Source organism: Phascolarctos cinereus, unplaced genomic scaffold (assembly GCF_003287225.1).
Source record: "Phascolarctos cinereus isolate Bilbo 61053 unplaced genomic scaffold, phaCin_HiC Scaffold_4;HRSCAF=312, whole genome shotgun sequence".
Taxonomy (NCBI): domain Eukaryota; kingdom Metazoa; phylum Chordata; class Mammalia; order Diprotodontia; family Phascolarctidae; genus Phascolarctos; species Phascolarctos cinereus.
The window spans coordinates 679,282,848-679,308,193 of record NW_027555847.1 but is presented as its reverse complement, the minus strand read 5'-3'; the positions used below and the strand labels follow the sequence as shown (position 1 = coordinate 679,308,193).

Genomic DNA, 25,346 nt, shown 5'->3' with positions numbered 1-25,346 from the left:
AGTTTTATAATGAAAGAAACAGAGGCAAACAGGTTAAGTGACTGGCCCAAGGTCACACAGCTAGTAAGTCTGAGGCCAAATTTGAACTCAGGTCTTCCTTAATCCAGGCCTAGTGCTCTATCCTCTGTGTCACCAAGGTGGAGTGATTACTGGAGTAATGACCTCTCAGGTCAGACTAACTGTTGGCATGTGCTAAATGGTCCTTTGTCTGTGTACCTCAGTGATCCATCATCTCAGCGTGGTGAATTCTTCTTCCACTGATCCAAATACAACCCCTCTATACCTTAGTAGGTGCTTTTGTGGCTGAAAAGTTTTGTCACCTGGTAGCCAGTCTATGGTTAATGGTGAACTTCTTAACGTTTAGCTAGCTCAATGCTTGTGTAACAGGCTGACCACACAGTCTGGGCCTTTCCAGCTTGGCAGCACTTGCTGGAGCTGGCCTTCCATTGGCACAACCTTGGAGAACCTTGGTCTGTCCCCCATTCCCCCCCCAACCCCAGGGCCATGCTGAGGCATTGGAGGAGGCTTTACATGGATACTTTCCTGGCATATGAGCATCAGAGGGACAGTGCCACTCTTCTGGATTCTCAACATCCCTACGCGTCTTAAGAAATCATAGAATCTCGGGAGTTGGAAGAACAGATGCAAAAGACTTGACTTCCAGCCCTGGCCATTGACTCCACTGTAGAGTAATTCACAGACCCTCTCCCCAGTTGTAAGAATGGGGATAAATATGTCTGTTGCTCCCAGGCCTATTGGGGGGGTGGGATAAAGTAACTGAGTTGAGAGCTCTTTAAAGAAGTGCATAAATTTGAGACATTTAAAGGCCCTCAAGTCCAAACTCCAGGAACCACCTCAAAGCATCCCTTTCTAAGCAGCAACCAATATAACCTGTTCCTGATTGCTTCCGGGAATGAGGAACTCCTTGCCCCCCTACACAACCTGTTCCGTCATTGGACAGCTTTGACGGCTAAGATGCTCTTCTCTAGAGCCGAAATCTCCCTCCCTCTTACTTCCTCCCGCATTTGGTCCTGTTTTAGCCATCTGAGGCCATACTTTCTACCAAATAATAGCCCTTCCAATAGGTGAAGACAGAAGTTAGCTCTGTCTCCTGCCCCACCAGTCTTCTCAAGCTAAGCATCCCCATTGCTTTCAGCTGCCCCTCTTAGGACATAACCTGTTTGCTTCCCTATCTTGGCTGTACGTTTTTGCACAAGGATCCAGCTGGTAAATGCCCCTTTTAAAATGGGCTTCCCCGGACTCGACGCAATAGCCCAGTTTTGGAGTAATGGAGAAAATGGAGTCTCAAGAAGGCAGAGCACTAAGGACTGCCGTGTCCTTTGTTCTGACAATAGATTTCTTTAAAAAAAAAAAAAGCCTGTGGCATGATGAAGGCCGCTGTGTGCGAAGCAAGGGGTTTGGGCTGGAGGATGTGCCAGTAGCATGGAAGCCCCTTGTGGGCAAAGGCTTTTGATTTTGTGTCTGTGTCCCCAGTGCCTTGCACTTAGGAGACATTTTGAAGTGTTGGTTGAATTCTGTGAATACAGTCCCCTGCATTTGAGCACCCAGTCCAGCAGAGGGCGCTTGACATACAGAAATATTCAATACTCAAGTCTAGATGAATACACAGTCCCTCTGCTGTGGCATATTTGGTACCCTAGGAGTTCATCACTGTTCCCTTTGCTTAGCCTTCTCCTTTTTGCTTATCTCCTTTGTATCAGTTGTTTGCTTCTCCTTTTCTTTCCCCTATCCACCATTTGGTTATCTTTAAATCCTGGTTGTAAAGCCTTCTTGCTTATAGCAGGTGCTTAATAAATATTGTATTAAAAATGCAACGTAGCATCCCGCCTTGTGTACACCTGTTAAACCAACAAGAGTGTGGTCGAAGTCTTTCCGCTTGTAGCAAAGGGCTTCTCTGTCATGCCTAGTGCATAGTGACATCAGGACACTTGAAATGAAATTGAATTAAGGGAAAAACATCTGCCAGGTTCCATGTGGGAGATAGCTCTTAGGCTACCAGCTAGGGGATGGGCATGACAGTCTTGTCAATTACTAACTCCCTGGAGACAGGAGACGGACACGTTCCCAGACCAGGGGAAGGGCTGTGGTTTCTCAGACTTTCCGGAAACTGCTGTAATGTGCCTTTCCCTGGAGAATGCTGGAGCTGTTTTGTTCTGCCTTGGTAGCTGCAAGCATCTGGAAGCCAGCCTCACCTCAGCCAGGACTGCCCCAGGGCTCCCCTGGGGCATTCTTTGGGCTGATTGGCCCAGGGGTCCCTAAGGGCATCTTCCCTAGGAACCACTGGGAGAAGTCATGGGATTTAGTTATCAGGACTACAGTAATAACACCACTTACATACGATAAATCCACCACTGGCCTTCTATTCGATATTTTCTAAACTGCAAGTCATGTGGGCGTTGTTGTAGGGGGACATACTTGCCTGAGTCATGGGACCTTGTATATATTTCCATGTCTGTCAGTTATAAAGGTCCATTATTCAAAATTATTTTGCAACTGACTGTTTGATTAATTGCAAATGCTTTCCTAAAGTTGCCCGGTAGCTGCAGGAAAGGAGATTCAACAATGACAACATCATTTTCTTATTGATTTTCATCCAGAAGTATTAAAAAATTTTAAAATAGTGCTTACATGATGTAAACCTTCAGTTATCTGAAAGTCTCAGGTTTCTAGTCTCTCATTCAGTTGAGGGTCAAGGATGATTGGAGTTTTAACATATTTGATTTTTATCTTAAATAGCAAAACTATACCCAGATTTTGAAATCTGTTTGAAAAGCTGTGGGAACAGAATAGTTGGCTAGTTTCTCCCCAGGAATCTGGCAGGTATGATCAGGAGTCAGGTGGAGAAAGGTTGACTAATAGATTTCCAATTTGTCCTATAATAGGTCTCATTTCACCCACACACAAAACAATTTTAAAGTCAGCTCAGGTAGATTGGAAAGAAGCTCTTTAGGACCTTGATGGAATTGTCCTGTGAGCTTGCTGGAGCCTCCCCTCATCCAGGAAACCTTCCCTTAGCAGCCATATCTACCCACTTACTGTATGGCAGCTTTTAGCACAGAATCATTCGTAGTTTTGGAAGGGTCCTTAGGACTTGGGATATCACTGCTGAGAGGTTCCATAGAAGGCTTCTGGGCCAGTTCCCTCACTTTGCCAATGACAGGGGCCATGACATCTTCATCCTTGAGCTGTGCTGTGGGTATCTGTGCCGTGTTTAGTCTGTGTGAACTGAAGGGGACACACAGTCTGGGAGCTTCCATGCAACCCTGACCTTTGTTCTTCTTTTCCTGAAGTCCATGCTGAGGGATGCCCAAGAAGTTCCAGGGCGAGAACACCAAGTCGGCCGCTGCCCGAGCAAGGAAGGCTGAGGCCAAAGCAGCAGCTGATGCCAAGCGGCAGCAGGAACTGGAGGATGCCTATTGGAAGGATGATGACAAACACGTCATGAGGAAGGAGCAAAGGAAGGTCTGTGATGGAACAGAGAGTGGTGTTATCTTCCCCAAGCCCCCTTCCATCCATAGTCAGATTTGGTTTGAAGCAATTGAGGACATTTAGCCTGATGAGAAAATATAGGACAAAACATGATCACTGATGACATTTCTGAATGACTGTCTTGGGACAGGGGAAGTAGAGTTCTTTGCTTTGGGCCTGAAGGGGCAGAACTGGGAAGAGGAGAGGGAATTACAGAGAGGCAGGTTGCTGTTAGATATAAGGAAGAACATTCTAACCATTGGAGCTGTCCAGCAGTGGCATGAGTGGAGTGAATGAAATCCCTGTAAATCAGGGGCATTCAAGAAAAAGCTGGATGGCTACTTTCTGAGAATGTTGTAGGTGGGATCTGTGCTTCAGATCTGATGCTATCTAACTGCAAACTCTTGAAAATGGCCTTGTTTATCATAGAAGAGACTTGCTTCTTACATCCTTTCTTCTTCAGCCATCAAAAATTTGATTTCCCACCTCATCATCAATACTCATTGAAGTATTACTGTTTAGGGGGCAGCTAGGTGGCTCAGTGGATAGAGCACCGGCCCTGGAGTCAGGAGGAGCTAAGTTTAAATCCAGCCTCAGACCAAACACTTGACACTTACTAGCTGTGTGACCCCAGGCAAGTCACTTAACCCCAACTGCCTAAAAAATAATTTTTTTTAAGTATGACTGTTTACCAGTGGATAGGGATATAAAAAACTCATTAGAAAGTTCCCAGAAACCAGGGGTTAGGGTAGAAATCCATTCTAGCTGGGAAGATAGGATAGATACCCCAAGAAAGATAAAATCTGGCTTAGGTAACACTCCCTTCGTGATATCTTCCCTGATACCTTCCAGTGGAAAGTGACCTTTCCTATTGCACTGACTATTTTAACCCTCTTGTTGTACTTTCACATTATATCTTGTATGTGTCTATATATATGTATATATGTACATATATATATATATATGTAACACACGGACATAAAGTCAGAGTAAGAAAGAGATCACAGATCATGGGATATCAGAAATAGACCTTATATCATAAAAATATAGATTACTAGAGTTAGAAGGCCCTTAGGATCTGGTGCAGTTTCTTCATTGTCTACCACACCTGGAGTAGAATATGAGCTCTTGGAACTCCCCAGAGTGCAGTGCTTTGCACATAGTAGACCCTTAATATTTTTTTGAATTTGTTGAATTCCAAAGGGGGGGAAACTGAGGCCCAGATTCAGCTTGTCCAAAATCATTCACATACATCCCCCCCCTTCCCAAGTCTATGGTGGATTTGAGACCAATTGATCATCTAGCCTCCCCTTGAATACCTCCAAGTGATGGGGAGCCCCCTCCATACTGAGGCTAACAGGAACACTTTGGGATAATAGAATGGTCTTTCTGACATCGACCAAAAATCTACCCATTATTCCTAGTTTTCTGCTTCTTGGGACCAAATAGGACAAATTTAATCTTTTGTCAATGGGCCATCTTTTCAAATACATGAAGACTACAGTCCTGCCTCCTCTACGTCTCCCCTTTGACTGTTTCCTCTCAGACAGTTGCCCACTTTGGCCAGAAGGTGGCAGGAGAGGACTAATGGAGATCCTCTACTAGGCATTACACTTGACTGTTACGGGTGCCTTTGGGGAAAGGAAGCTGCCACCAATTCTCCTCTCTCCTGACATGTGACATTGGCCCACAGGACATTGACATTGATGGACCAGCCTGGCTGGCACTTCCCCACGTGAGGGAAATCATTTTAGGGTTCGGCGGAGCTTAGCACAGTGCAGGCGGGTGGGCCCTACTTGTGCATCAGGAGACAAACGGCTCATAATAAGGAGGAAGTCTTGGAGACTGGGAAGTTAACGCCTGCAGGCGACACCGTGGAGAGGTAACGGACTGATTTCTGTCACTGAGACATTACTGTTTATTTGGCAGTCATTGCAGCTCTCATTCTGGAAGTCCCCACATGAATGTCTGATTTCCTTGGAGAGCCACATGCACATCCTTTGAACTCATATAGCATTCTAGACCCCTTTTATTACATTTTTACATTACAGTCTGTGTTCTGTTTTTATATTCATAGACTATCAAATCTAGATGGGCCCTTAAAACAGGAACCTAGGATACCAGAGCCTGAAGAGTTGTTGGAGGGCTTTTAATCTGTAGCTTGGTGCTGGCTATCACAGTCTAGCAGAGAAAATAAGAGAGAAACATACAAGACTGTCCCTGCTGTGATCCAGAGCTGGACAGAAGAACAGCAGAGAGGTGGACAGTGCTGTCAGGGTTCCAAAGCCGCTTGTGGCTAAGGGATCTGAGAAAGCTTCCTGGAGAACATTCTGTCCTGTGATTCCTTCCAGCCCTGTCGTTCTCTGATCTCAGGTCTCAGGGACTCTGTGAGAATAGACTTTCTCTGGTGTACATCGTTCTCCAAGGAAATCAGACATTCATTTCAGGGCCTCCATAATAAGAGCAGGGGTGAACGACGCACCCTACTTGATTCCTTTCCCTACGACTGGACATTTTCTCCAGTCTTTGAGGGGTGGATAAGATTTTGGGGTAGACAGATTCAGGGAGAAGGTGTTCCAGTTGTGAGGAGGTATGTCCTGAGTCAAGGCAATAAAGTAGGAAGAGACAGGATGGATTCAGAGAATGTCCAGTACTTGGATTTGAAACTTGGAGCAAGTCCTTTTAGCTCTTATTTTTCTTGTTTCTGAAATGAGAGGGTTGAATTCTGCAGCCCCTCTGGCTCCAAATGTTTGGTAAGCCCTGAGGAGTGCAGCTCGATGGGCGTGTAGAGTGGGTGAAGGAAGAGTAGTGATGGGAGAAAAGGTGGGAGAGGCAGCAGATTTGGAGTTTGAATCCCAGCTCAGCTACTCACCATCTGTAGGAGCTTCAACAAATCTCTTTCCCTTTCTGGGTCTCATTTTCTTTATCTGTAAAATGAACGTGTTGAGCTCAGTGATCTCAAGGGTCTCTTACAACTTTAAATGCTATGATCTTATAAAGGGAGGATCAGCTCAGAATAGAACAGGCCTTATGTAGTAATAGCCATCAAAGGGTTTGGAGTGGAGAGATGGACATTAGGAAGATCACTTTAACTGAGGGGTCCTTAATCTGAGGTCTGTGAACTTTTTTTTCAGTATTTCGATACATCTATAACAGTACCCTTGGTTTCCTTTGCAATCCTCCATGTTTGGTTTCTTTTATGCATTTAAGAACATTTGTTCTGAAAGGGGGTCCATAGGTTTCCCCAGGCTGCCAAAGGAACAAAAAGACGAATAAATAAACAGACAAACAGACGCCGTCCTCTGGGGGCTTTCTTAAGACCACGATGCCTTGCTGCCCCTTCAGGTCACTCTGCAGAGCAATATAATCCATGATATAGTCCTGCCGTGGCTCATGAAGGAGCGTACTCAAGAAGTATCTTTGACCACTGGCTCACCAAGCTGATGATGATGGTGGTGGTGGAGGCGGTGGTGGTGATGATAGCAATGGTGACAAGGACAGTCATCCGGAACTAGAAGCTGAGAGCCTCTGGTTACCGACCCCTCCAGGATCTCCTCATAAATATGTTGATTTAAACAGGGCCAGACTTCCTGGCCACCAGTTGCTAGATATTCTAAGTAGAATCAGGTAGGGAGGCAGAGGCATTCTGATTTCCCCAAAAGAGAGTGTGTTCTTGAGAAAACATGACTGCCATTAGGGCAGGGATCCTTAACTTTCTTGTATGGTGGCCCCATTTGGCAGTGTGGTCTGCACTCTGGACTCCTTCTCAGAATAGGGGTTTTAAATGCATAAAGTGAAATACATAGAATCAAGGTCAGTAAAAATAAAAAAGTAATTTTTCCTCCCATCCAAGGTCTGAAATGTGTCCATTAGCCCCCCAAGTAAAGAACTCCGAATGCAGGGGTCATTATGTCCTAAGTGTTGCTACATTGACTTATCAAGGGCCAGGAGTTCTATCAGGGTCTACATTTCTTTTAAAATAGTTCCAGCTTAAACTCCTAGAACTCCAGATCTTGAAAGGGACCGTAGAGAGTTCATCCAGGTGAGCTATTGCCTGAATACTGCTGGTGGTAGAGAATTCACTCCCTGTCCAGTCTTGATTGCACCCAGTTTGTATGTTCCGCATGTCAATTGTCAGAGTTAGATGGGACTTCAGAATGCAGAACACAGGGTGATAGTCCTGGAAGGGACTTTCATGTAAGAGCTCCTCACTTTTGGACCGTTTTATTTGTTAGGACATGTTTTCTTATTGAACTGAAATCTGCCTGCTTGTGACTTCGGTCCACCTCCCCTAATAGGTCCTAGTTTTGTTCTAATTTTGGGCTACATGGCCCAGATCTACCCTTTCTGGATTATAAGAGTTCCTTGCTCATTTGAAGATAGGTGTCTTCCAAGACTGAGAGTCCTTCTTCCCCAACCATCATCTCTTATTCCAGGTCAGCCATCCCCCCTTCCTTCAGCCAGACATTGTATGGTGTGATTTTGAGACTCATCCCCTTGTTCCATCCTGTTTGCCCTCCCAGGATGGAGACAGCTTACCATGTATCACCCCCACCTTGTATCAGTAAAGTCAGTTTTTGAACCCGAGTGTAAGGCTTGACATTTAAGGGGGTAAATGCAGTCTTATTCAATTCTTAGCCTAAGATCTTTTTAAGATTCTGTCCTCCAGTCTGCCAGCTTTTTCCATCCCATTTTGTGTCATCTGCAGACTTGATCAAGTCTACCATCTGTGCCTTTATTGGAATCATTGCTTCATTTCAGCCAACATTTATTAAGCGCCAGGTCTGTGCGAGGCCCCAGCCTAGACGCCAAGGGCATAAAAGTAAAGACACAGTCCTGCCCTGAAAGAGCTCACATTTACCTGGGAGATGCAACATAGATGAAGATAAATAGTGACGATTTGTAGTGGAGAGAGCACCAGACTTCCAGGCAGAAAGAGCCGAGTTCAAACCCCACTCACTTGCTGTGTGACCTTGGGCAAGTCAGTGAACCTTCCTCAGGCTCCGTTTCCTCGGCTATGAAATGGAGAGAATGATCTCACCCCCTTTCCCAGGCTGTTGTGAGGCTCTGGTTTGAGAACGCACACTAAGTGCCACACCAGTGCCCACTATTAGGCTTGTTCATAACTAAATTCAAGGTGATTTGAGGAAAAGAGCGCTACCAACCGACTGACTCATCAGGGAAGGTTTCCCCGAGAGGCTCGTACCTCTCTCTCGGTCCTTTACTTTTCCTGGGCACCAGTGTGGCCTGCTGGCTAGCCATCTGTCAGCTGTCACCACCCCACCTCCCTCTCCAGTCGGGCATTTCCTGTAGGCCACTTGCTGGTAGTTAAGAGATTGCAAAGCTCTTTCTCTGCATAGGAGCCCTGCAATGGTGTGGATGCTGCAGGGGGGCGTCACTGGGAATGGGATGCCGTGTAACTTCTCATAGACATCTTTTGTTTTCACCTTGTCTGACTGTCTCCCTGTAGGCCTCCCCCTTCTCCCAGAGAGCCACCCCTAATGGAATAAATTTAAGAGGAAGAAGGAAAAAAAAATGTCAGCAAAACTGATCATCGCCTAGAAAATAACCTGGCACACACGCGTTGTGAAGCCCCACCTCTGCCGAAGAAGTGGGGGGATGTCTCCTGGCAGCTCTCCGGGGCCAACGGTGCTCTTTGCCGTTTTGCGGCGTTCCTTTTGGGTCATTGGGTTTTCCCGTGACTTGTTATTGTCACCACGTAGGCTGTTTTCTTGGCTCTGTTGACTTCACTCGGTGTCAGCTCCTGGCTTTTCATGCTTCCCTGTATTCATCATATTCTTCTGGCCCAGGAGTCTTCCATGACAGCCATGTGCTGCTGTTTGTTCAGCCATTCCCCAAGTAATGGGCATTTACCTTGTTTCCAGTTCTTTGCTCCACAGCAAGTGCGGCTATAAATATTGTGGTGTATGCAGAGCCTACCTCCTTAGGGTATATGCCTAGCCAAGTTGGAATGTCCCTGTTTCACCCATGAGGAATGAGGAAGAGGAGTCTCAGGGGTAAAAGGATTTGCCCAAGGTCCTACATCCAGTACTTGGCAGACCCAGGACTAGATTGTGAGTCTGCTTGACTCCCAGATCAAGCTGACTATAGCTACATTCCCTTTCCCACAATGGTGTGAAATCTCTGCATTCTGCCCAAAGGCTTGGAGCCTCTTTTCCCTTCCTTCTCCCACAGGAGCCTGGAGGGAGGGGGTCTCGCCTAGAGGTTGAGTGTGATGGAGCAGCCTGGCTCTGGCCAGAGGCCCATGAGGGAGGGAAAGGAGGGAGGAGAGGCAGAGGCAGCCGAGCTTCAAGAATGTTAATGAGTCAGTGCCCCAGTCACTGGGCAAGGACGAAACTGTGTGCGCAAGCGTGCTGGGGCATCCAGCCATGCAGAGTGACCGGGCCAGGGGGAGGATTTCACCCCACCTGCCCCTGTTCTAGAAGCTGCAGAGCCCAGTTGGTGTCCCCCTAACCCTGTTTTTTCCCCTTGACAGGGGAGTGGCTAGGGTTCTGAGCAGCCCGTGCTTGGCCTGAATATTTTATTTCTTTCCTCTAAAAGTCCTTGGACCTTCCAGAGGCTGATGAAATGAGAGCGGCCTGCTAGCAGGAGCCCGTGCAGTTGAGAAACATGGGGTGGCTGCTTATGTGCTTTAGGATGTGGAGAGGATTCCTTCATTCCTTCCCGATTATGGGCTCTCTAAGGCCCCTCCTAACGCTGCAGCTCTACAACCTTCCTACCAGCCAGAGCTAGTGCATCATGGAGGGGGGAGTTTGCAGTTACAGTCAGGCAGAATAAGCTAGCTGGCCACTTGGGGGGCCGCAAGCCCTGTATTGGGAATCATACTCAACTCCTTCAGATCCCACCTCTGTGACTTGTCATCTGGATGACCTTGGGCCTCGGTGCCCTTCTCTGGAGAGCGAAGGGTTTGGAGATGTGTTGCTTGCTAGGGCTAGAAGGAGCCTTAAGGTCATCTGGTCCAACCCCTTCATTTTGTACAGCGGGGGCTGAAGTCTGGGGCAGTGGGCTCTTGTCACCGTTCGAGGCAGAGTTAGGGTTTCACCTCAGCTCCTGCCTGGTGCTTTTCTGGCTGCTCTTTAGGGCCTCACCCAGCTCTCAGTTCATAATTGTGGATTTCTGCGTCAGGCAACATGATGAACTCTCCACTCCCGTCCGGCTCTAACAGAAGCCTAGGTGGCGAAAGCAGATGTTGATTATTTCGGCCCCTTTTCTCCCTCCCTTTTACCTTCTTATCCCTCCCTGTGTGAACATGGCTTCCAGGTCTTTGAATACTCATCTCTTTACCCTTCTTTTTTTTTAACCTTGTTATGCTAGTTTTGTTGGTAGTCTGAGGGACTCATACAAATCTGTCTTAATTGCCTACCTTCACAATGTTTCAGAGTCTTACAGTTGTGTAAGAATTTTTAAGAGCGGTTTAAATGACCACACTGGGTAAGCCCATTATTCTTCTGTCTTTGGGTGGGAATGGAGGATATGGCGAGAATGAAGAATTTTCTACGATCTCTGAGAACAGGGGTTCTTAATTTGGGCTCAGTTCATGAATTGGAGTTGTTTGTTTCTGATGCTTTTTTTAATATTCTGATAACTGTATTTCAGTATATTTGGTTTCCTTTATAATCCTGTATTTTATTTAATGCTTTTAAAAATATCATTCTGAAAAAAGAGGTCTATAAGCTTCACCATTTTTGCCATAAGAGGTCCATGACACAAAAGAGGTTAAGAAACCCTGATCTAAAATATAATGAAAATAAAACTCCTCCATCTACCTGTATAGTGTAATACAGTTTATAAAGCCCTTTCCACCTTCATTTCCTGATTGGATCTTCAGAAGAAGGAAGCAGGGGCTTGCTTGTAATAGGTATTGACTGACTGTTGAATTGTCCAAGGTCCCACACTGAGTTAGCAGCAGAGCTCGACTGGAATGAAGGTTTCCCATCCTCAGGCTTAGTGTTTTATCAGCTATCCAAGTAGCTCTGATGTACTGCACTTGAGCTTCAGTATTTGTATATTCACTTCCTGTCTCCCAGCAGGAAACCTGCTCTGCAATTGTGGCTGCAACCTTAGGAGATCAAGATAAATGCATGAGGCCTGGGGCCTTTCTGGGACTTGGGCACTTGGGCTCCAGTAACTCATAAACTAGCAAGACCAGCTGAGTATCTGTGCCCCTCGACTCTGCGGCCATCTGAAAAATCAGGCACACACATGGTACAGTCATGCCAGGCAGCTGTTCCCATTTACACACTCTCCCCAAGAGGCCACTCCAACTAATGTGCCTTTGACTTTGGGATGGAAAAGGAAGATTGGAGGAATTGGAGTGTTGGAGTGGAAAGAGGCAATTCTATAGACTCTGCTCTCCTGCTTCTGAATAGAATAGCTTTGGTGTGCACATGTGCACACACACACACACACACACACACACACACACACACACACACACTATTCTGTGACCCAACCCCACCCACCCATCACTCAGCTCTGACATCCTGGGTTCTAAGGGCCTTCTCTCAGCTCTAGCATTTGCATTCTGAGGTTTCTCCCAGCTGTAACATTGTATGAGTCTAACCTCTATACCCAGCTAGCTCTTCTAGTCTGCATTCCTGTGCTGATAGCCACTGATCTTCCCATTTCACAGAAGGAGAAACTCATCCACTGAGTAATGGGAAGCTGCAGCTAGAAATTGGGCCCCTAGACTCTGTATTCTGTCTGGTCAGCTTCTAAAGGTGCTTTGAGATTCATAACCAGGCCACACAGATCCTCTAGCATAGTCCCCTTCTCCTAATGCTGGCGCCTTGGCCCTGGAGAGTTGGCCAGCTCTGCCAGAGGGACGTCGTGCTCCTCTTTCAGAACCTGAGAAAAACTCAGGCAGAAGGCTGGTTGAAAGCAGGTCGCCTCCCTCCCTCCCTGCTGAGCAGCACTGACATCATTTTGCTTTTCTTCCTGAGCTGATGATTTTGCTGTGAATCTGTTGCTGTCAGATATATATAAAACCATCAGGCCATCCTGCCCGGGAAATTCTCAGAGGAGGGGATGCCTTTTTGGTTCATTCAGTAGCCTGCCCATAAAATGGAATTATGGCCCTCTCAAATGCACCCGTTGGAAATGGAATTGCTGAGCTGTTAATGGGGAGTGGGGGGTGGCTTTGGGGCTGGGGAGGGAGTGCAGGAGGCCCTTTCTGATTTATTCTCAGCAAACACAATAAGTACACTATAAATAAGTCAGTGACTTTGCTGCTCGCTCTGTTGGGGCGGGGGGAAGGGGGATAGATGATTTACAGCCTAAATAGGGGGATACAAATCCTGCCTGTGCTATGGCGGAGCTCAGCCTGACTCAGACTTTCAGCAGCCAGGACCATTCTCAGGAGAGGTGTAGATAGGACCTTTCCCTAATGATGCCCCTGGCTCTTGTCTCCACCATAGCTCTCTCTTCCTCCTTGGCACCCCCATCCCTTTGAACCCAGAGAGCTGCAAACTTCAACTGGGCCTGCACATAGCCTTCCTGTCAAAAGAAGTGGCCCTTAAGATGAAAACAAGGTGGAAGGGAAGGAAGACTGGGGGATCCTGGGGGCAGTCCTGGTTCTGTCATTTACTTACTTCGTGATTCTGGATGAGCCTTTTCTCTCTGGTCCTCACTTTTCCTGATGTCCCTTCCAACTCTAGTGTTCTTTGTTCAGAAGTCTTTTTCTTTGACCTTCTGTGTCCTGAGAGCCCTCCCAGTTCTGACCTTCTGTGTTCTGGACCCTCTGTGCTCTGATATTCTGTATTCCAAGGGCCCTCCTAGCTCTGCCATCCAGTGTGCTGAAGGCCGTCTCTCCCCTCCCAGTTCTGACCTTCTGTGTTCTAAGGACCCTCCGTGCTCTGACAGCCCATTCTGAGGTCCCTCCCAGTCCTGACAGTCTTTGCTCTAAGGACCTTCCTTTCCTTCTGATTTGTGCCATGTTTGGGGATTAAGTCTCTTCTTCCTCAGTAGGTCCTATCATTATGTATGATAAACAGAGATCTTTGATGAGCTAGTTTTCTCCAGTTTTATTTTCCAGCTCTCCTCATCCAAGAGATCCAGAAGGGTAAGTGAGGAATGAACAAGGAATCCATTTGTGTTCTTTCTCAAGGTTGGTGAAATTCTATACAACCTATATACTTCATGTAAAAAGCCCGACAGTACAAGGAAGAATGGATGCTTAATGGAGAGCCCCCTTTCCTTCTGTTCTCCCGCTGCTTCATTACAGGGATTAAACCCATGTCTCTTCTAACACTTCAGCTTAGTGTGGGGCAGTGGAGCTTGGACAGCTGTCCCCACTGGCTCCTGGTTAGCCAAAGCACAGCCATGAATGGTTGGGTGTTGGATATGTGGTCAATGTATAAGAAACTCAGTTCTCTGGACACCCAAAGTAAGCCAGTCGAGGAGTTTTCTACTCTGTTGTGAAGGCTGCAAGTTTTCTTACGGCTCCATTTTGTTCCCCAGGGATCCAGCTCAGACCTCTCTTTCTGCTCCCTTCTTCCATTCCTGGCTGCCTGCCTGTCCACAGATGCATTACCCTCTTCCCCTGCCAGTCTCCATCAGCAGGCATTTTCTGTGGCTGCTCCCCTGAGAAGGCCTGATGCAGTGACCCAAGTGCTGGCCTTGCAAAGAGCTGCCTAGAACAGTTCCAGGGATGTTCAGCCAAAAAGAGAGTGGGAGTAATAGCTGCTTGTCTCCCACATGCTTTTGGTTCCAAAGACCTGCGAGGTTTCCACTTAAGTATCCTCATTAGGGGCTGTGATTCTGCTGTATCTGTTACCAGCTGTTGGGTGCCATATTTATAGAGTACATGCTTTCCCTTGAAAGTACCACCGGATGGTATGTACTTGACTTCCCTCCCTCCCCCCCATCCCACCCTGTGACTCAGTCACCTGGCATGAAGCCAAGCTGAGATGTCAGTACGTGCATTCTGGGGCCTCTAGCTGCCTGGCAAGTGAAGTATGTGCACGGTGTGAAGGTCGTCATCTCAGGCCGGAGGGATTCCTAGATGGGAGGCAGAGCTGTCCAGCAGAAGGAGCAGAGGCTCTAGAGGCCAGCAACCTGGGTTTAAATGCTTAGTCTGACATTCACCATCATTGTGACTTTGGGCACAAAGACCCCTTGAGCCTCACTCATTTCCCTCATCTGGAAAAGGACAGGATTGAACTAGATGCCCTCTGAGGTCCTTCTTAACTCCAGCCTCCCATGATTCATGGACTATCAGCTGGTGGGGCCCGTAGGACTTAGAACATGGAATGTCAGAGCTGAAAGCAGTCATCATAGTAAGAAGCGTAGCCTCCATTTACATATCCCTTTACAAAGTGCTTTACCCACATTATTTCGTCTGATTCTCAAAACAGCCTTAGGAGGTAGGTGCCAGTACGATCCCCATTTTCCTGATAAGGAAACTGAGGCAGAGATGAAGTGATTTGCTCACGATCCCGCAGCTAGGGAGTGAGTGAGTCAGGGTTTGAATTCAGTCTTCCATGTTCCAAGGCTAGCACTTTGCTGCCCCTGAAGTACCTCTGCGAGTGTGCATGAAGCACCTGCTACATGTCAGGCACTGAGCCAGGCCCCGGGGACACAAGATGTGAGGAGGAGCCTCTGCTTCCTGGAGGGCACCCCCCCCTTGTTTCATAGATGAAGAAAGCCACGTCCGGGCCGAGGACGTGATCTGTCCAAGGTCACACGGTGAGTCTGGTGGCAGGAAGTCAGGTCTCTTGGCACTTGGCTCCCATAACCAGGTTCTTTCCATTTACAACTCTGACTCTCCTTGCAGAAGGATTAAGAAAAGAGCATCTCCGTCCTTCTGGTTTGAATCTTGGGAACCATGACCTTTTGTGTTGACTAGAACGAATAACAGAAAATCTCTTGGTAGCTGAGTGGCCAAGTCTGCCAGAAGGGCCCTTTCGTTCCCTGGCCTGAACATCCCTGTGAGAAAGAGCAAGCATGTGTTGTGATCAGGGCAGGTGTCAGGCAGCAGCCTGGGCCAGGAAATGAAATCCAGCTCATTCTGTGCTGGCAGAGAAGCCTCAATGTCTTACTTCCCTGGTGTCTTTGTAAATAAACAATGAGTGTCCTTGGGGAAACAGCTCTTGAACAGATGGTTGGGTGAGGCTGGGGTGGGGAGGTGGGAGGCTCAGGGAGGGGGGGGAACACATCTGATTTCCGGCAAATCTTAGGGCCTTTCCTCATCCAACGATCCAGGCTGGTTTCAAAGGGTGGACATGTTTATTATGTCCATCCTACAGGAAGGATGAGCTCTCTGGGTTTGTTTCTCCTTTAGTGGCTTCTCTGAGGAGTCTGGGCATTAGGCTGACTTAAAATCTTAGCGCCAAAAGTAACCTCAGAAGTTGGCTGATGTAGCCGCTGCATTTACAGACTCATCGCCCAAGGTCACGTGGCTGGGGTAGGGTGCAGCTAGGAATTCAGTGTAGGCCTCCTTTTTATCATGTGGGGGAAAGTGAGACGTAGAGGTGCCTTGTCATGGACCTGTGATAGTCTTGCCAAGACTCCAGTGCTGTCCGGTGCTCAGAAGAAAGCTGATTCTTTTCCATAACTTTTGTTTCTGTTAATGGTGCCATCATCTTCCAGTTCCCCATGCTTGTTATCTTGGTGTGTTCTGACACTGCTCAGACTCACAGAATCTCCAAACTGGGAGGAACCAAAGAGGCCACCTAGCTCAGCTGGCACCTGCACCAGAATCCCCTGCTGCACATACCAAGGGGCAGGGAGCCCATGACCTCCCAAGGTGGCCGTTTCGGGAATCAAACACAAATCTGCTCATCCCCCAACTTCTCCTCATTGCTGCTAGTTCCAGTCAGGACTAAACAGGTGTGATCTCTTTTCTACAAAATAGCACTTCAGATAAGCTAGCAGGGCAGCTAGGTGGCACAGTGGATAGAGCACCGGCCCGGGAATTAGGAGGACCTGAGTTCAAATCCAGCCTCAGACACTTGATGCTTCCTAGCTGTGTGACCCTGGACAAATCACTTCACCTCTGTCTTTCTCAGTTTCTTCATCTGTAAAATGGGGGTAATAAAGGCACCTACCTCCCAGGGTTGTTGTGAGGATCAAATGACTTAACATGTGTGAAGTATTTTGCAAAGCTTAAAGTGCTTTGTAAATTCTAGCTCTCATTATTATTATGATTAATTATCATCATCATTATAATCATTCTCTTCTTCAGGCTAAGCATCCCCATTTCCTTCAGCCCAGTCCTTATGGATCAAAGGTCCCTTGCCATCCTGGCCACCCTCTTGTGGATGCTTTTCAGCACATCAGTAGCCTTCCTAAAATGTCTTGTCCTCTTCTGGTTTGACCAGGGATCAGTGGTCCTGTACACTATGCATTCCTCTGCTCTTTTCTCTTTTGACTTAGAGTGAACCCACTGTCCACTAGATCCCCTCAATCTGTGGTCTAGCCACACTTCTCTCTTATATTTGTGACGTTAATTTTATGAGCTCATGTAGAAACTTCACATCAGAGCAGATGTGGCCCATTGTTTTAGCCTGTCAGGACTTTACTGGGGTATGATTGTCCCCCAGCCCAATCGCTCTCCTGGCTTTGTGTCACCTGCATTCCTGACAAACATGGCATCTATGACTCGTCCAGATCATTGATAAAAATGTGGAGTTGGGTATGACCACAGACAAACTGCCAAGCCACTCCACCAGACACCTCCGTGCAAGCTGACATTGGTCATTGTTTGGTCATTTAATTAGTTGTGAATCTGTCCCTCTCTCTTGCCTCCTTGCTCTTCCTCCTTTCCTTCCTCCCTCTGTCCTTCTTGTCTACCTACCCTGCTACAGGTGCTCATTATCTCACACACAGACTATTGCAGTAGCTTTCTGGTTAGTCCTCCTGGCTCAGGCCTCTCCCCAGCGCTCAGCTGTCAAAGTGGGCTACAGTGCAATCCCAGGGCTCCAGGATCAAGAGAAAGCTTCTTCCTACCTTTCCAGACTCCTTATGCCTGCCTGCCCTCCACGTACTCTACCATCTAGCTCCACTGGTCTTGTTCCTTGGACAAGACACTCCATCTCCTGACTCCAGGCATTGTCACAGGCGGTCTCGCACGCCTGGCATGCTTTCCCTCCTCATTTCTGCCTCCTGACTTCACTGGTTTTCTTCAAACCCTAGCAGCTAGGGCCTAGCTAAATCCCACCTTCTGCAAGTAGCCTTTCCAGTCTGGCCAATTGCTAGTGCCTCCAGCTTCCTCTGTACACGGGCGTTTGCGTGTTGTCTCTCCCTTGAGAGGGGAATGTCTTTTTTTTTTTTTTAGGCAATTGGGGTTAAGTGGCTTGCCCAGGGTCAACACAGCTAGTAAGTGTTATGTGTCTGAGGCCGGATTTGAACTCAGGTCTTCCTGACTTCAGGGCCAGTGCTCGATCCACTTTGCCACCTAGCTGCCCCTTGGGCAGGGAACTTCTTGAGGGCAGGAATTGTATCCCTAGCACTTAGCACAGTGCCTGGCACACAATAGGCACTTACTAAATGCTTACCAACTTCACATAACTGTAAGATCATCTAGCTCACTCCTCTGTCTGGCTCACAAGGGTAGAGTGAGACTCACCCACTGCTCCCTAAGTATAGTTATCAAATCAATCAACAATCATTTATTAAACTTCCACTGTATGCCAGGAATTAAATATAGAAAGACAAAAATGAAACAGACCCTGTCCTTGAGGAATTCATATTATTTAGGGAGAGACAACATGAAGACATAAATACACACATATACAGAGTATCTTGTCAATCAGCAAACATTTATTAAACGCCTACCGTGTGCCAATCGCTGTGTTAAATTCTGGACATAGGAAAAAATGAAAAATGGAACCATTTCTGCCCTCAAGGGGTATCAGTTCTCCCCTCCCCCACCTCCCCATCTCCATCCCCACCCCCTCCGTAAAAAAAAAAATGCCGCGTGTCCTGGCCACCCTCCTTGTAAGCAAGGAGACCTGTGACAAGAAGAGATTCCATTCTTTCAAGTGGCCCTGAGAAGGATGAGTTGAGTGTCCCTGCGGAACAGTACTAGGTTAGCCTTCATTGCTGCCTTGCAGATTGACGTTCCTGTCCTTCTCTGAGCCTCATCTCCCAAGCATCCAGGCAAGCCTGGGGAGTGGGCAGATAGGCCAGGCCTGAGGTTTCCAGTGCCCAGTGTGTCCCAGGCAGAAATGGCAGCCCTTGCCACCTCTGTCCTGCTGGTTTTGACAAACTAGTCTGAGGCCATTTATGAACTGACCAACCCCAGGAGAGGAGCTGAGGCGGCCGCAAAGACTCCGCACTGTTCCTCGTCTCTGTGAGCGGCACCGCAGGCTGAAGGCCAATCCCAGAATCTTGGCTTCATGAGCGAGTTGCACCATTTCCTCTCACACAGCTTCTGTCATGGACCTGGAAGCAAAGCTGATCAGAGAGTCAAGCAGGGGAGCCCAGAGGGCTGAGCAGAAAACCATGAGGAAGGAGGGTCCGATGGGAGAGATGCTGCTGTGCCTCAGATCCTCACTCTGGCACTGCCTTAGACAAGTCACTTAACTCGGAGGGTCAGACTGGTGGCCTGTGAGGGTCTGGGCCCAGGAGCTATCTCTGCTCTTCTCAGTATGCATGCCAAAGACTCTGTATACTTTGCACTGCTGCAACACTGGCTTCCAGTCCTCTGCCTAAAATCCCTCTCTGACCGTTTCTCTCCTTTGCTCAACCCCTGCTCGTGGCACCTGCTCCATGGTCCGTGGCAAAAGATTCCGTTCCTCAAATGAGCACTGAGGCCCTTCGTGATTCGACCTCCAGCTGCCCTGCCCAAACCTATCTCCCACTGCTCCCATTTTATACAGCTGGGTAATGGAGTAGAAGGAGCGCTGGGCCTGGAGTCAGGAAGACCTGGGTTCAAATCAGACACGTGTTACCAGCTGTGGGACTGTGGACAAATTACTTAGCCCCTATCTGCCTCAGTTTTCTCATTGCAGAAGGGGGAGAATAATGGCACCTGCCTCCCAGGAGTGCTGTGAAACTCCAATTAGATAATCTTTGCACTTTGCAAACCTGAAAGCCAGGCTGTGCACATCTAGCTCTTCTATGAGACAGCTAGGTGGCACAGTGAATACAGAGCTCTGCATCTGGAGTCTGGAATACCTGACTTGAGATATGAGCTGTGTGACCCTGAGCAGGTCACTTCACTTCATCTGTAAAATGGAGATAGCAATAGCACCTTCCTCCCAGTGTTGTGAAGAAAATGAGATATGTTTGCAAAGTGTTTTACAAAAGTTAAAGCACTATTAAAAAATGCTAGCTATTATTGCTCTTATATTTCAACCAGAATGAACTGTTTTTTATTCCCTCGCAATTTACCCCCCCAAAAAAAAACCAAACACCATGGAAAAATGGAAAGTAGTGTGTTTTGAAGTCCTGTGGCCCAGATTTCACATGCCAGCTTCGCTGCTCGCTATGTCTGTGGCCTGGATGAGTTGCCTCACCTTTGGGCCTCAGTTTCCTTGTCTATAAAATGCGGTTGTGGGCCTGGATCTCTAAATTCCCATCTAGATCTTAAATCCAGTGCTCTTAAATCCTTGTTTTCCTAACTCTGCCATTGCTGACTTAACCCCTAAGTCTTCCTTACCACTTCCTTACCACCTTCCTCTTCTGCCCTTTACTGTATTTTGCTTTGTAATCTAATCATTTGTGTATTGTTAACTCTCTCGGTAGATAGAATTTCTGTAGGACAAGGGTCATTTATCTCTGAAAATGAACGGAGAGGAGAAGCTTACTAAGTGGTTGTCAGTCAGTAAACATTTATTAAGTGCCTGCTACTTAGCTGGCACTGGGGATACAAGAAAGGCAAAAGAGAGTTCCTGCCCTCGAGGCTCTCGAAGTCTAATAGTGGAAGGCAGCACACAGAAAGAAGGTGAAAGGGGGATGGGAGGAAGGAGGAAGTGTACCCAGCCCCAGGCACATGATGAAGTCACTCAGCCAGAAATCCTGCTGGTGGCTGCCCTGGATCCCTATCTTAAATGGAGGATCTGGGAGGAGCTTTCCATGGTGTCCTCCTTTACCAGTCAGAGGGAGAGAAGGGCCTCAGGAACATGGAGTACTGTGGAGGTATAAGTTTGTGATCTTGCAAGATGCTGAGATTTCTGGAGATAGTGATGAAGTCCAGGAAAACAGCCAGGTGGGCAAGTGATGGGAGGTCCTGACCTCATCGTGTAGGTCTTTCAGGTTAGCTTAAGAAAGACGTATTTTGGCCCTGTCTTGTTTTTTTTTTTGAAATAGCAGCATGTTCCATTCTTAAATAATTCTATGGGTTAGAAATTTCTTTCTTAAATTGACTTGAAACTTTTCTATATAACTTCTTTATATTGGGCCTGGAAGAGTTCTTAGCCCCGAGTCCAGTCAGAGCAAGTCTCTTCTACTGGGTGGGAATGGAGTGGGATGGGGGTAGGGGGGAACCATAGACCAAACATTTCTGTTTTTTCTCATTCATAGTCATTTATTCAACAGACATTCTAGGATGTTTACAATGTATAAGCTTTTGTGATACAGAAATGAATAAGGCATCACCCCTCAAGTACCCTCAGGTCCCCTACAGCTCTGTTTTCTTTAGCCTCTCCTCCTGTTCTCTTGATGGTTCCTCCTATGACCTCAGACAGGGAGAGGGTCAGACTAGACTTGCCTCTTCCTCTCCTGACACTGCTCACTTGCTAGATTGGCTGGCCTGGTTCCAGCCCAGGGCCCTCAGTCTCAGAATTTTGGGGTTGGCAGGTAACTCAGAGGCCATCCATCCCAGCCTGGAGATGATGGATAATGTTTTCTATGACCTACCTTTCTTAAGCTTCCCCTACTGCTAATACCTGCCTTCCCTAACGCTAATTCCTTTTCTGGCATAACTAGGTTGCCTTTGTTTGTATTTTTTCATTTTATATATTTATCTGTGTGCTTATTTTCTCCCCCACTAGAATGTAAGTTCCTTAGGCTTTTGAGTAGGGATTGCTTTATTCTTTGTACAGGTAGTAGTAACTTAATACGTGCTTATTGGTTAATTGATCTCCAACCTGTTCCCGCCTCCTTTGCTTGAACACCTGCAGTGAGAAGGGGAACCCATTACCTCTTTTTTAAATGTATTCTAATTAACACTAATCAGTTTACTTTCACACATTACCCCCTTCCTCCCCCTCCACACACACACTCAAAAAAAGAAAAACAGAACCCTTTTAATAAACATGCAGAGTCAAGCAAAACAAATGTCTGCATTGGTCATGCCCAACAACTGTGTCTCCATCGGCATCCTGAGTCTGCCGGCGCTCTGTCAGGGGGTGGGCAGCATCATGGGTCCTCTGGAGTCTGCTGGTCATTGGCCTTGAGCAGAGTTCTTAAGTCTGTCAGAGTTATTTGTCTTTTACACCATGGTCATATTGTGGTATAAATTGTTCTGGTTTTGCTCCAGCTTCACTCTATCAGTTGATAAAAGACTGACCTGGTTTCTCTGAAATGATCCCGCCCCGCCCTCATTTCCAGTGGCATGGCACTCTTCTGTTTCATTCTCAAGCCCTAGGCTGAGCAGCCATTCCCCAGTGAGGGGCTCCCCCTCAGCTCCCAGGTCTTTGGCATCAAGAAAAGAGCTGCTGTAAATATTTTTGTACCCGGGGCCCTTCCCCTGTCTCTGTGATCTCTTTAGGGTATGGACCTATTAGTATCACAAAGTAAAAGGAACCTGGCCCCTCTTAAGGTGACACTCTAGTCTTCACTGTTAGAAAGTCTCTGTGTCCGTTGAACCTAAGTCAGCTTCTACCATTAATCCTAGGTCTGTCCCTGAGGACAGACCACATTCCCCTCTTCCGTGGCTCAGTCGTCTCTGGGTCACACATGCCCTTCCTTGAACTGATGCTCCTATGCCATGATTTCCCATATCCCTCAGGACATTCTCTAGCTGGTCAATGTCCGGTAGGCCTGAGCCTGGGACACCACACTGGCATAGTCTGGTAGAAGCAGAGCACCCTGGGATTGACCAGGGCTTTTCTTCTCTTCCCACAGGAGGAGAAGGAGAAGCGCCGTTTAGAACAGCTGGAACGGAAGAAAGAATTGCAGAGGCTGCTGGAAGAAGAAGACTCCAAGCTGAAGGGGAAGTCGCCCAAGCCCCTGACCCCAGGCAAAGTGACTCGGGCCCAGATAGAGGAGACGCTGCGCCGAGACCAGCAACAGAAGGAGAATGAGGAGACAGGTAGGCCCCTGGTAGCCTGCACTCTGTGGTCCAGAGGGGCCTGCCACCCCTAGAGAGAGAGGGAAGGAGGTGTCCTTCTCTCCCTTTCCTCTTCCTTCAGCCCATGGTTTGGTTGGGACATGTTCTTACTGGGCTCACTGCCCCTGTGATAGGTAAATCATTCAGTCAACAAAGATTTTTTTAAGCACCTGCTAGGTACCAGACACTCTGCTCAATGCTGGAGGTGCAAAGAAAGACAAGACAGCCCCTGCTCTCACAATCTAGTGGGGGAGAAAACTTAAAAACAACTGTGCAAACAAGATACAAGATAAATTGGAGGTAATCAGTGGAGGGAAGGCACTAGCATTAAGGAGGATCAGAAAGGCTTCCTGTAGGGGCAATTAGATGCTACAGTGGATAGAGCACTGGCCCTGTAGTCAAGAGGACCTAAGTTCAAATCCAGCCTCAGACACTTGACATTTACTAGCTGTGTGACCCTGGGCAAGTCACTTAACTCCAATTGCATCTTGCCCCCCCCCCAAAAAAAAAGGCTTCCTGTAGAAGGTAGGGATTTTAGCTAGGTCAGGGAAGCCAGGAGGGAGATCATTCCAGGCATGGGGGACAGCCCCCAGTGCAAATGGCCAGAGTCAGGAGGTAGAGAGTCACTGGATCACAAAGTGTGTGCTGGAGAGTCCCAAAGGGTGGGTCACAAGTGGGCTGTGGACTGGGGGACACCAGTGGTAGCACAGACACTTCAGTCCAGCTCCTTCACTGTATAGAAGAGGAAATTAAGGCCTAGTAAGGGAAAGTGTTTTGCCCAAAGCCACATGGCTGATAAGTTGCAGAGTCTGATCTGAACCCAGTTCTTTGGATTCTAAACCCATTTTTCTTTCCACTGAAACATGCCGCCTCCCCAGAAGTGCTGGAGTGCTCCCTAGCCTAAGGGAGAGACGAGGTCCACGTCAAGGGCTCCGGCTCAAAAGTTTGCCCAGAAGAGCCAGCGGCAGGCACTGCCCAGAAGGGTCAGTGGCCACGGAGCTCCTCCATCTGCCTTCCAGAGGTTGGGCAGTGGCAGCTCCCACAGGGTGTGGGCCCCCAGAGCGGCTGTCCTCCCCTCCTGGCCCCCCTGAATAGCCCAGATCTCCGCCTCTGAGACTGGACGGGAGCACAGGCTGCTGCGAGACTAGCAGCAGGACGAAGCTGGCTGCCCAAAGGGGGGTGGGGGTGCTGCCTTCATCACTGAGCCTGGCCCAGCAAGGGGGCCCAGAGGGGAGGGCAGTCAATTCGGGCAGAGAGCCTGGAAAATTAAGTGCATTTAGCCTCTCATACATCCTCCTCTTGGAGACAGACACAACTTAGCAGCTTTTCTTTCAACTCAGCAAAAGCATTCATTAAGTGTGTGTTATGTGCCAGCTACTGTGCTGGGAACTGCCCTCGAGGACCTCACATCCGGCGTGGGGGAGTGTGGCCCTAACAGTGAGGCTGTAGGAAAGGCCCTCCTGTAGGCAGGCCTCCTACTCTGGGCAGTCTCCAGGCTCCCTCAGAACGGCTAGCTTACCTGTACTGTGACACCCTTGTCCAGATACCAGCCACCATAATCTCCTTTTTAAAATGCCCCCCTCTCCATCCATTCTTTCTATGACAGTGGACAAACCAAAAAGTCACCTTGAAGTACCCTTGGAGGAGAACGTCAACCGGCGTGTCCCCGAGGAGGGGAGCGTGGAAGCCAGAACGATCGAAGATGCCATAGCTGTCCTCAGGTGCCTGGTGGGCTTCCCAGGGTAATGGGTCGGGGAGGAGCAGAGTGGGAAGCAGGGCCTCAGGGGCGGGATGGCTGCTGCAGACATCATTCCCCTTGGGTTCCTCCCTGAAGAGAGGCCTGCCTGCGCTGGCTGACTCCACAGGCACCTGGGCCTTACCTTTGCCACCCCCTCCTCCTGGGCTTAGCCCTCACCTCCTGCGTCCCGCCACATCTTCCTTCCAGTGTTAATGACGACTCTGACCGCCACCCCGAGCGCCGCATGAAAGCTGCTTTTACTGCCTTTGAGGAGCTGCATCTGCCAAGACTGAAGAAGGAGAACCCCAACATGCGTCTATCCCAGCTGAAACAGCTGTTGAAGAAGGAGTGGATGAGGTCCCCCGACAACCCCATGAACCAGCGGACCATGGCCTACAATGCCCAGAAATAGAACTTGGGGAATGGAAACAGGCAGGGGAAGAGAGGGGACCCATCCTAGTCTGCACCACTGGGTCTCAGGCCCTCAGATTCAGGGTTTGGGGGGATGGGGAAGAACAGTTCCAGACAGAACCAGTGGAATTTTTTTTTTAAACATGTTTCTCTCCCCTGTTCTCAGCACTACTGATTAAAAGAGGAGTCACCACCCGTCCAAGGTTCCTGCTGTTGGCCTTTCCTGCTGCCTCCCTGGGAAGAAGGCCTGCCCTTCTCTGACTTCAGGGCAGAAGGGTCCCTACCCCAATTTTCCTGACCCAGCATGGCAGCACAGATCACTTCTCTCTCTCTGTCTCTCCCCCTCTCTCTCTTTCTCTCTCTCTCTCTCTCTCTCTCTCTCTCTCTCTCTCTCTCTCTCTCTCTCTCTCTCTCTCTCTCTCTCTCTCTCTCTCTCTCTCTCTCTCTCTCTCTCTCTCTTCCCCACCCCCC

The 25,346-nt window shown here is 48.2% G+C and overlaps 1 protein-coding gene across 3 annotated transcripts in view; it reads left to right on the top strand.

Moving 5' to 3' along the window:
- Positions 1-25,077, top strand: part of CCDC124 (coiled-coil domain containing 124) — a 39,501-nt gene extending 14,424 nt beyond the window's left edge. Inside the window, exons 2-5 of one of the 3 annotated variants that reach the window (XM_021008985.2) lie at positions 3,312-3,483; positions 22,522-22,708; positions 24,333-24,447; positions 24,672-25,077. In XM_021008985.2, coding sequence (XP_020864644.1) covers positions 3,325-3,483; positions 22,522-22,708; positions 24,333-24,447; positions 24,672-24,876 — 666 coding nt within the window. In that variant the 5' untranslated portion in view covers positions 3,312-3,324 and the 3' untranslated portion in view covers positions 24,877-25,077. Of the gene's footprint in view, positions 1-3,311; positions 3,484-20,394; positions 20,663-22,521; positions 22,709-24,332; positions 24,448-24,671 lie in introns of those variants that run through there. The other 2 variants (XM_078154159.1, XM_078154160.1) reach the window with 2 other exon arrangements.
- The last annotated feature ends 269 nt before the right edge of the window (positions 25,078-25,346 follow it).